Here is a 12,278-nt window from a genome sequence, read left to right as displayed (position 1 = left end):
ATGAAGTACCGTATTTTTTCGCTCCATAGGACGCACCGGACCATAGGGCGCACCTCATTCTTAGAGGAGGAAACAAGAAAAAAAAATATTTTTCTGGTTTTCTTCCTCTAAAAGCCCTGGTTTTTTTTTTTTTTTTTTGAGGATCAGCTAAAAGTTTTGCAGCTGTTTTTGCAAAGGCAAAAGGCCTTTTTTTAAAGGATCAGCTAAAGGTTTTGCAGCTTTTTTGCCAAGGGGAAAGCCCTGGTTGTTTTTTTTAGGATCAGCTAAAGGTTTTGCAGCTGTTTTTGCAAAGGCAAAAGGCCTTTTTTAAAGGATCAGCTAAAGGTTTTGCAGCTTTTTTGCAAAAGGGAAAGCCCTGTTTTGTTTTGGGTTTTTTTTTTGAGGATCAGCTAAAGGTTTTGCAGCTTTTTTTGCAAAGGGAAAAGCCCTGGGTTTTTATTTTTTAGGATCAGATAAAGGTTTTGCAGCTTTTTTGCAAAAGGGAAAGCCCTGTTTTGTTTTGTTTTTGGGTTTTTTTGAGGATCAGCTAAAGGTTTTGCAGCTTTTTTTTCAAAGGGGGAAAGCAAAGCTCCTTTTGCAAAGGGGGAAAAGGAAAGAGGAAAAGCCCCATTTTTATGGGGCTTAACTCACATTTCTGAAAAAATCTTAAGGAAAGGGAGCCATTTCTACTGTTTGTAGACAGATAATCTAATCAGCCAGTCACATGTCCTGGGGAAACAAACAACCTCCCTCTGCAGCACATTCAACAAAGGAGGGCGGGGCTGAAAGGGAGCCGGGACTCTTATCTCTCTCCCGATCTCTTGCTGATCAGCTGCTGAGCGGGGTCCTTTCAACACTCCCTTTTCTCTTTGTAAAATAAAAAGCACAATCTGCTTTTGGCCCCTGGGCAATTCAGCTCCAGGGACCACCATTCGCTCCATAAGACGCACAGGTATTTCCCCTTACTTTTAAGGAGGAAAAAAGTGCGTCTTATGGAGCGAAAAATACGGTAACTACCCGGTATTACGTGGCTGAGTATTGATCAGTTCAGGGGAAGAAGAAGAAGAGGAGGAGGAGATACCCTGCTTTTCACTACCCAAAGGAGTCTCAAAGCGGCTAACATTCTCCTTTCCCTTCCTCCCCCACAACAAACACTCTGTGAGATGAGTGGGGCTGAGAGACTTCAAAGAAGTGTGACTAGCCCAAGGTCACCCAGCAGCTGCATGTGGAGGAGTGCAGACACGAACCCGGTTCCCCAGATTACGAGTCTGCCGCTCTTAACCACTACACCAAACTGGCTCTCTTCAAACTGGGAAGTTGTGCTCCTGCCAATGAGCTGGCTCGCGGCGTGGAGCTTCTCCTCCCCATGCAGCTGCGGACAGGAAACACCCCCCCGATCGCTCCCCACTCATTGCGGCATCGGGGAAAACCACGTTCCCGCCACCCGAATGGCTGGCGCCACACTGCTTATGTCCCCCCCCCCCGTGTGACACTATCCGTGTATTGGATGACCCCAGTTTTTTTACATCATTTTTGAGTCAAAAAACCTCATCCAATACATGGGAAAATACAATATTTGGCTTGTATTTGTTGATATTAAAGCCTATGTGGCTTTCCGACATGGCTGCCCAAAGTATGACCTAGGAATATATGAACCTCTCTCAAACCAGTCCGACATTCATTTGCACTGTCATCTGGTATTTTCTTTTCCTCTGTGACTGGTTTATCTTGCACAAGTCTTTTCTTTGTTTCATCAGCCTAACTGATAAATTGAGGGCTCTAAACTGGCCTCCCCAACTTTAAACAGAGCATTTTTCACAAATAGCTACCGTGTTTCTCCTAAAATAAGACACCGTCTTATATATTTTTTTCGCTCAACAAAACACAGTATGGCTTATTTTCAGGGGATGTCTTATTTTAACCGTGTCGCATTGGTACACTGCATAGCCACGCCTCTCCAGGCTGTTTTAATGGGAGGTACCACGTCACTATGGCTTATTTTCGGGGTATGGCTTATTTTTGGGGAACGGCTTATATTTCGCAAATGCATAGAAATCCTGCTATGGCTTATTTTATGGCTATGTCTTATTTTAGGAGAAACAGGGTACATATGGTAATTGCAACAATCGGCAGACATAATCCAGCCAAAGCCAGTAAGTCCCACCAAATTTACAAAAGAGCTTAACTCTGGGCAGATCATCCCCATTTTCTTCTTCCTGCACATAGCAGCACAGGGTGAACAGGCATGTGCGGTGCACATGTTGGATGTGATCCACCGGGTACACAGAGGAACTGGCAAAATAATCCCCCTGCGCTTTGGGTGAATGCATTTTGAAGCTCTGGCAGAGATTTATTTGCACTTTCTGCACTTTGACAGTGCAGCGTTGCCATTGGGAGGGTTCGTTAACTTTGAAGATTGTCACAGATATCAGCAGCAGTTGTACGTCTTCCAGTGTGGGAGCCTTGGCTCATTGAAAACAATTACTGGCAGTGAAATGGAAGCAATAAAGTGAAGAAGCACAGAAGCAGTGTGTGTGTGTGTGTGTGTGTGTGTGTGTGTGTAATTAACTTCTCCTGACATGTGGCATCAAGCCAGCTACGCTATCACTCAGAGTATTGATCAGTTCCATATTTGCCCCATGTGTCCACTAAACCGTCCTCTATCATTTCTAAAAGTGAGCCCAGACATGGCAGTAATGGCCAGTTCTGATGTAACCAACTAAGCTTACAGTGATATTCCTGTTATGAATTCTGGGCTGCACCATTTAAAATGGTGCAGACTGCAGCTGGGGGTGGGATGATGGTGATCATATTTTTAATGGTTCTTGCATGTGTAGCAAATTAGAAGAAGTACTTCCTTTTGCCTCTCTTGAATCTTCCAGCATTCAGATAACCCTTGGTTCTAGTCAGTGCTTTTTCTGGGGGGACACCGGAGTACGCATACCCCTAAACATTTTGTGGATCTAAGTTTGGCCTCATTGAGGGGCAGTATTTCAATATGAGTAGGAAAATGAGAGTATCCCCTAAACATTTTTTTAAAGCACTGGTTCTAGTAATATGACAGAGGGAGAAAAACCTCTACTTTCTCCACACCTTGCACCTCTATCTTGTATGCCCCTTATTTATCTTTTTTCTAAATTAAGAAATCCAAATTAAGTTATGAAATCCAATCCCAATTATTATTTTGCTTGCTTGACCTGGTTTTACAACATTCGTTTTGAGGTGCAGCAACAAGAGCTGAGCACAATATCCTAAGTGTGCTTGAACCACAGATTTCTGCACTTTGATATTATGATACTGACAGCTTTTAAAAACCTAAGTGCACAGCATGAAATGGATCTACCATAGCCACATGCTTATTGACACTCACAAATGAGAAGCGGAGCCTCTCTACGTGTGATACGTTACTCTTCTGAGAGGGGAAAAGGTGGTGGTTTAAAACAAGCAGAAAAAGTTTAGTAAAGCAGGAATGGAAAGATACTGAGAGGAAGATGCCAATTTTAAACAATGAGAGAGGTTTGCAGAAAGCAGGAGCGGAAGGACACTGAGGGTTTTAAACAAGCAAGCAAGCAAACAAGCAAACAAGCAAACAAACTCCGGTTTTAACAATGAGAAATAGCAGAGACAGCTGCAACAAAAAAGCTAATACCAGAAAGTTAACACAACAGAGCTCTTCCCAACCCCCTTCCTGTTGTACTCAAACCTTGCTTTAAACCACCACTTTCCCTCAGTGCTCCTCTGCTTGCTCTGTTCAAACTTCTGCAACTATTTACACTGCCATTTCCTCTCAGTGTTTCTTCATTCCTGCTTAATTCGAACTTTTGCGTTGTTTAAAACCACCGCATGCGAAAGAGCACTCTCCTCTCCTATGGTTTACATTACAGCAACTGATATTCAGAGGTATTACTGCCTCGACCATGGAAGAAGAGCATAGCCACCATGGGTGGTTATTAGCCACTGATAGCCTTATTCTCTGTGTATTTGTCCAATCCTCTTTTTAATTCATTCAAGTTGGTGGCCATCACTGCTTCCTATGGGAGCAAGTTCCATAGTTCAACTGCCTGAAGAAGTACCTTCTACCACCTGAGTCTACCATGTGACCAATTTGTAAAATGGCTGCAAAATCCATTCTGCAGGACAGCTTTTGAGCAAACTACACACATGATGTACTCTGCTGAAATGCCCATGAAACTATATGATGTATTTTGCTGAAATGCTTTCACAGGTTTCCATATCTACAGGGAAAAAGTGGCTAAAGATATCCCACAAACTAATACAACTGGGCTCTCAAAACAACAGGAAAAGTGTATTGTAACGGGTTATCAATGTTTTGCAAATTATGTATTTCTCATCTTTACTTTGCAAAGTTCTCTCTCGCAGCAGGTAGCACAGATATTGTTAAGTGGGGCATGCAAAACTGACAAACGTACCAGGGAAAAGCAATTGGGCAAGGAAGCATAAACAATAAAACAATAATATTGTTATAGTTTTGCACCTAACTGTTAAAATGCCTTTCGTGCAAAGAAGTTGAGCACTGCAGAATGGGAAATGGCTTGAATCTGATACCACCCTTGGGGACAGAGAATTACCACTTCCATTTTATAAACATGGGCAATTCATTGCGTATGCATTGCTTTGTAAATGTTCAAATATCCAGGTACGCACCAGACATTTTCCTACAAAGAAATATAAAAAAGGTCTTTGACCTTATAATTACGTCCCTGCACTGAATCTTTGTGTTGGTGTTGAGTTTTTATTTTTAATGGCTAGTTAGTGGGTGGAAGTACTCCTCTGCTTGTTGTTTATGTGCAGTTAATATTTTCTATCACTGTTATGGGGGAGAGTGTTTTGTTTTTGGCCATCACCCATCTGAAGTCAGAGCTGGTTCAGGCCAGAATTAATATAAGAGACATAAGAAGAGCCTGCTGGATCAGGCCAATGGCCCATCTTGTCTAGCATGCTGTCCTCACAGCAGTTAACCAGATGCCTGTGAGAATCCCACCAGCAGGACCTGAGCACATCAGCACTCTGCCCCTGCTGTCATTTCTAGAAACTGGTATTCAGAGGCACACTGCCTTCGGCCGTGATGCAGAGTACAGCTATCATGGTTAGTAGCCTCCATAAATTTGTATAATCTTATTTTAAATTCATTCATGTCGGTGTCCATCGCTACCTCTCACGGGAGTGAATTCCATAACTTAACTATAGTTTAACGAAGGTGAAGTGGAAATATCTCCTTTTTCAGCCAGGCTCGTACTGTCAGAACAAGCTCGCTGAAAGTCTTCAGGAAGTGGACACTGAAAAGCCACCTGTTGCTCTAGCTATGGAACTCCAGCATTGACTAGAGCGTTGGGCTAGATAACCTACAAGGCTCCCTCCAACCCTTACGTGATGTGTGATTGTGCGAAATATGCAAAACTGAGAAAGAATCCCACGTTCAGAATGGGCAGGATAGTTTTAATCAGAGCTTCCACATCGCAACAAGCTTTGGTGTAGCTCATAGGTAGGCAAACTATTGCCTGGGGGCCGGATCCAGCCCAATCGCCTTCTAAATCTGGTCCGCGGGCGGTCTGGGAATCAGTGTGTTTTTACATGAGTAGAATGTGTCCTTTTATTTAAAATGCATCTCTGTGTTTTTCGTGGGGGCTGCCTGGTGTTTTTACATGGGTAGAATGTGCGCTTTTATTCAAAATGCATCTCTGGGTTTTTTGTGGGGCATAGGAATTCGTTTATTCCCCCCCCAAAAAAATATAGTCTGGCCCCCCACAAGGTCTGAGGGACAGTGGACCGGCCCCCTGCTGAAAAAGTTTGCTGACCCCTGGTGTAGCTCCTCTCAGCCTTTGCTCTGTGCTAGCAGAGCACTGGATTTAATTCTATAAATAATCGATGGGAAGCAAAAGTGCAAACGTTGAAACATTAATGAGACAGAGTGCCCAATGAATAATAGGTAGCAGAGCTGAAAAGCACATCTTTTCCCAGCATTGGAATGATGCCACTGGGGACACAGAAGGATTTGATAAAATGGGAGGAGAAGCCTTCATCGTATCAAGGCACAATACACCCAGCGCACCTCGCCTACAATTAACCAAGGTTGCTTGGGTAGCCAAGCGGGCAAGAGTGAGCTGTGACAGAAGAGGTTCCTGGTTCAAATTCTGCCTTTGCCACAAGCTCTCTGAATGGCAACTGTTAAGCCATTTATAGGTGATCCTGGTGACCACCTGCGATGCCCCGCACAAGGGGTCACCTGTCACAGGTTTTTCTACTCAGCAAATAATGCAAGTCATTCATATTGAATGAAAGTACAGATTAAGGAGCCTAGCACTTATTACGTTATATGGCATGGATAAGAAGTGCATGCAAAACATGCACCAAAGTCTGATAATGCAGGGTTCCTGATCACGCAGAGGTTAAGAGCGGTAGTCTCGTAATCTGGGGAACCGGGTTCGCGTCTCCACTCCTCCACATGCAGCTGCTGGGTGACCTTGGGCTAGTTACACTTCTTTGAAGTCTCTCAGCCTCACTCACCTCACAGAGTGTTTGTTGTGGGGGAGGAAGGGAAAGGAGAATGTTAGCCACTTTGAGACTCCTTCGGGTAGTGATAAAGCGGGATATCAAATCCAAACTCCTCTTCTTCTTCTTCTTCTTCTTCTTCTTCTTCTTCTTCTTCAGCTGATCATAAGTAGAAGGACTCTTCAGACCTTCAGACTAAACTAGTGAAGGTCTGGGGGGGGGGAGGACATAGCTGGCACACAGGAAGTGTTGTGGCAGAATACACAATGGGCTGTCTACACACGAATCTAATCCTCCCGTGATGAAACTTAATGTCTGAAGATGGCTCGAGAGACACCCCCTCTCCATAATCATTCGAGCATCTGTTTAACTAAGTTTTGAGATTCTTGACTTGATTTATTTTCTTGCCCACTCACAATCCCTAGTTCTAGGGAATTCCAGGAAATGGTTTTGCCGTGATAAACTTAATTCTGACATAGGCTGCGTTTATTCTGTTCTCCCAGTGTTTCTCTAACTGTTAATTTACACATTATATTCAAGCTTTCACATGATGTAAAACCCGCATACAGAAATACAGCAGAATATAGTCCATGTTTAGCATTCTTTTCCGCGTTGTTTGCTTCTGGAAAGGTATCTGTTTGCAAATAACATGGAAAGGGATGCTCCGCAATACCCAGCTATGTTTCTGGAATCGACTTCTACTTTTACAAATTAACAGAGAAACATCAGGAAAATGCAACAAACTGCCATGAGAATACAGCCTTAGACTGGAATCCTTGCTTTGAGCACTCTTTTTCTTCATTCTGACTCTCACCGGACTCCACCTTAATAAAGCCTTCCTTTCTATTTATCTTTTTTTTTTTTTGGTTGGATTTATATTGACAGTAAGGATCTCCATGCCTACCTCTGATATTTGGACAAAGCATAAAGAAGGATGTATAAATCTTCATTCTGTCTTCTCTCTCTCTCCCCCCCCTTTTTAATTACACCTACAATTCCCACACCTCTGCCCTTCTCAGAGTCCGAAGTCTCTCCCTCGTCTCTAGAGCTGCCTTTGCAATTATCCACTAATTTTTCATTTGTTATATTTTCTTAAGAAATATAAATTTCTGGGAAAGCTCTGGCTGTGTCTTTGTTGCTCCAAGAACACACTATAAGAGCACTCGGCTACCTAAATTAAACAATCTGAAGTTAATCGTGTCATTCTGTTTTGTATTTGGAAAACATGCTTTTTTAACGGGCAACCTCTACTAGACAGACAGCAGTCTGTCCTGTGCTGCCAACTAACAGAATAGAGCTAAGACTACATTGGGAAATGGTCCTCACATCTAGCACATTTGAGCAAAATTCTCCAATCTCCTTTGTGTTTCAGAAGGCCTTATCCCCTGAAGATGGAGAAGAGACAGTGTTCAGATGTGTACAGGTCCAAACAAACCCCATCCATTGGTCAAAGAAGATGCGTCTACTGGGAGCTTGTTTTGCCCTTTCCTACCAGAAAGAGTACTCAACTTCAATTTCCAGTTGCCCTGCAACTGCAGAAGCAAGGGGAAAGGGGACCCTCTGGCCCCATCCATCAGCCAAGAGCCACCAATTGCAATTTAAGCAAGAACACCAACAAGGGAAGACCAGCCTGCCCTGAACTTGATTAAATTGTTTGTAGCTCATCACTTTGTTTTGGCCCTGAAGACTTGATCCTTCATTCCCTTTTGTGTCATTTCATTTTAGCTTGTAAGTCTGGTGCTAGGGCCTGTCTCTCTCTCTCTAATTAATGTGAGTCACTTAGGGAGACCGTAACTGTCTGAAGTGCATGAGAGAAATACAGAAAATAAAAAGATAAAGAAAAATCTGCACAAGAGGGATATTAAATCATACTGCTTTGTCACACAATGGCATTGCAAGAATTGAGAACATGTACTGAAGAGCCTTCTTAAATCAGAGTGCAATGGAAATTTCCCCTGATGAAGAGTCAAATTTTGCTTGAAAAGTGTTGGGCTTTAAAACAGCACTTTCTAGAATAAATATGCTCTGTGATCTCTGCTTCTGACTGCTGGTATTTTGCCCTGTGTTGATTGAGTGTGACAACTGCATCACTGAAGAGTAAAATCAACCATCATTCCTTGTTTCACACTTTTTTATGCTAATTTCAGAAATGCAAGATTGTGGCAACTATCCTCATTTAGGAATGTTGCATTACCCAGAGTGCAATGTCCTGTACAGAACATAAAATTGTTCCATCCCTATCCAGAAGACTTATAAGCTAGCATCAGACAGGGATGAAAAGAGAGGAAGAGATTAGGGAGAATCAGATAGCAGGGGAGCATCAGCAAGCAAGGGGAGACAAGAGAGGTTGAGATCAAAACTTTGCTGAAGAAATCAATTTTGGGAAGGTCAGTGAAGCAGAAAGGGGGGTGTAAGGGTTTTCAGTGATTACTCATGAGTAACCAGCCTGACGCCGAGGTTTCTAAAACCAAGTTTCTTTATTGTGCAGATATGTGCAGTGCAGCAACAAAAGTACGTCTAGCTCATCCTTCGGCAGAGTCCGGGAATTACTCTTTCCGGTTCTTTGCCCAGCATAAAAGCCGCGGGGTGCGGAACCCCCGCCTCCCCCCTCTGCATCCTCCCCCCCTGCGCAAGTGGGGAGACAGAAGAGGCGCCTCACCTCCAGTCCCTGCTTGATGCGAGGGCTCTCCTTCCCTGTCAGAGCCCTGACTCCTACTTCCCCTTCCCGTCTCTCCCTCCCCACTAGAGGGATCACTCCCTCCCTCACTGGAGGAAGAGGAATAGCTGAGCAGGTGGGGAGGGGGCTCGTGATAGTGAGAAAGCTCTGGCAACCCTTTGCCGTGAGGTGAGGGCAGCACCCTGACAGGGGGTTTCTCCAATTTGTATAAAACCAGTGGCCACTCCAGAGATAGGAAGAAGCAGAACCATCGGACCAGAGAGGAGATTGGGGAAGGTACAAAGGTCCCTTCTCAAAATTCAACTTTTCCAGGAAGCCTTTCAATCATCTCCCTAGTACCTGTTGTACTAAGCAGAAGCACTGTGATTGAAGCCATCACATGGTCTTCCCTTGGCTACCCAGGTCTCCATTTCACTCCTTCTTCTGTTGTTTCTGAATTTCTATTTTAGATTTCAAGTCCCTTGGTGTTGCTTTCTACCTGCTCTTTGTAAAACATCAAGTGCATAGGTGGTGCCCTCTAAATAAATAATAACAAGGACACAAGTTTTATGTGTGACACGCAGAAGAAAGGCAGCAATTAAAATACAGTATAGAACAATAAAATTATTAAAACCTAAAAAATACGATTCAAACACTGATTATTTTTTGCTGCTACCAAAATATTCTTAGCACAGTCTCTGTTCTTAATACGAATTACACCATCAAGGTATCTCAGTAAACCAACCTTAGAATCACACAACATTCAATGCCTAGTTATCTCAAATATCTTCTGAAGTCAAGTTCCGGTACTTCTTACCAACTTCATTTGTAACCCACAGGAATTACAAAGTAATATACTGACACATTCCCAAACATTCTTAAGCTTAATCACATCAAACCCGGCAATTTATAATGGATTCATTATGTGATCACAGAACAGAGACGGTCACTCAAGTTGGACTGTAGTGTGTGGGGTTGGAGCTTTTAATGTGAGAACTAGAAACTTGACACTGACGTCAACAGAAAAATGCAAAATATTCTCAAACTCAAATTCATGATTGCTAGACAGAATTTGTTTAGGAAAGTTGCATGTGTTCCTACAGACCAAGTCTCTGAGATATTTCATAATCACAACAGGAATCTGGTTGCCAAATTCACTATCCATATTTCCCATTTGTTTCTATCCCAAATTGGACTTACCAGTCTTGCACAGCATTGAAGGATTCCTCATTGGTGATGTCATACATTAAAATGAAGCCCATTGCACCCCGATAGTAGGCTGTCGTAATTGTCCTATATCTCTCTTGACCGGCTGTGTCCTAAAACAATTAAATATAGACAGTTGTGGCTACAAATTGTCAAAAGTCTTGGTTTTTTTTAAAAAAACAACAACAACAGCAATCGTACTTCTCGCTTAGAAGCACCATTTTGGCAAGTAAGCAGTACAGAAATTATATTTTATATAAACCAGGCACCTGATTTCATAATGACAGTGAAAATTGGAGATTCAAAGAGTGGTGTGGGCCTGTTTAAAAAGGGCCTTCAAACAGCCCCACCAGTGCTGTTTGAACTTCTGGTTTTCAGCAGTTCAAAGAGCCACAATGGGAAGGAGACATGGTTTTCACTGAATGGAAACCCGCTCATTGAGCAAGTGGGAACTCACTTTAAGCTTCCAAATGTTCTCTTGAAGCCCCACTTACGTGCCCCATGTACCGGTATGACGTCAGCTGTAGGGCAGTGGGTGTGGCTCCCCCAAAATGGCCTCCCTGGGCAAATGAGAAGGTTTGGCCCACACGTTCAAGGTCTCTCCACCTCATGTTAGTTTACATATACTGGGAACAAACAGCTTTGTGAACCATATGCCTTGATATCAAACCCATTCTCCACCCCTCCCTCCATTACTTGTGTTCACTCTCAAAAATTGTTACATGGGTATAATGAAGGAAGGAAATTTTCAGCAGTACCCATAGTTCTGCAGCTCACATCAAAAAGAAAATGTTCTTTCATTTCAGCCGGTTGTTGGCACAGGAAATCTTCCTGGTGGATTGTACCCATATACACTGATCCAGAGAATGTTAACAGGGTGCTTAAGCTTCATTTATTGTGACAGTTGTTAAATAAACTTCAGTTCTCTTTGGATTGTTTCCAAACACATTCAAACTCTATAATATTTTGTTTCAAGAAGGATTGCCGTGTTAGTCTGTCGCTGCAAATACCACAGTCTTGTGGCAGCTTAAAGACTAATTTAAGCACAAGTTTTATAAGCAAGCGCTATTGTGGCTTTAGTCTTTATGGTGTCACAAGACTCTCTAAAGTATTTAATATCGCTAAAAATGACTTCAGTTAATAATGTGCTAATATTTCCCTGAACCATCTTTCTGCACAGTTTTTATCCCTTCTGTTGCTTTCATTATGCCTGACTTTTATGCAAATGAAAAGCATGGGATAATCCATTTCCATATTTCATTTACATTTCTTGCTGTAAAACAATGCTAGCGTTCCTCATTAAACTGCAATTTGAGCCTCTATGTAAAAACCAGTTCGTTTATCAATTCAATCTTGCTTGCTCACTGGTTCTAATTTACCCACTGATCAGATTAACTTTAAATCCAAAATGTAATGGTCTGCCTTTTAGCCCAGAGTCACTTTCTAAGCAAAATCTAACAGAACAAGCCTGGCGAATATTGATAAAAACTTGACCTATTGTTCCATGATGGTGTTACCATGGCAATCCATCTTCTTCCTGGATGAACAGGGGAAAATACATAAAGATTTTCGATGGAGCCGACTTCCGGCGGCTGGCGCCATTGCGGATGGTCCTGGGTTGCTTCGGTGGCGAGGCACCCAGTTCATCCCGGGGGTTAGGAGCCCTGCAGCCGCATGCAGGGCTCTGGTTGGGGAGCGGGAAGAGCGTCCCGCGCCCTGGGCTCCCCGGCTATGCCCGTTGTGCTCCGAACCCTTCCCCCGCGCCCCCTGTAAGGGGGGAATGGGGGTGAAGGGACCACGGAGTCGGGCTTCAGGGGACATGCCCCAACCGGGATGTTTACATGCGGCGGCAAAGTCCGTGAGGAGCGTCTCTGTTCTACCTGTCATTAAGAAGTTGCTAAGAAACCAGAAGCTGTGAGTAATTGAC

The 12,278-nt window shown here is 43.2% G+C and overlaps 1 protein-coding gene across 4 annotated transcripts in view; it reads right to left on the bottom strand.

Moving 5' to 3' along the window:
* The window catches only part of RAB3C (RAB3C, member RAS oncogene family), a 103,505-nt gene that overhangs the window by 46,173 nt on the left and 45,054 nt on the right, over nucleotides 1-12,278 (bottom strand). For all 4 annotated transcript variants that reach the window (XM_033164407.1, XM_033164406.1, XM_033164408.1 and 1 more), the window contains exon 3: nucleotides 10,346-10,464. In XM_033164407.1, coding sequence (XP_033020298.1) covers nucleotides 10,346-10,464 — 119 coding nt within the window. The remainder of the gene's footprint in view (nucleotides 1-10,345; nucleotides 10,465-12,278) is intronic.

This window comes from Lacerta agilis, chromosome 11 (assembly GCF_009819535.1).
Source record: "Lacerta agilis isolate rLacAgi1 chromosome 11, rLacAgi1.pri, whole genome shotgun sequence".
Classification (NCBI taxonomy): domain Eukaryota; kingdom Metazoa; phylum Chordata; class Lepidosauria; order Squamata; family Lacertidae; genus Lacerta; species Lacerta agilis.
This window is presented reverse-complemented; position numbering and strand designations above follow the sequence as displayed.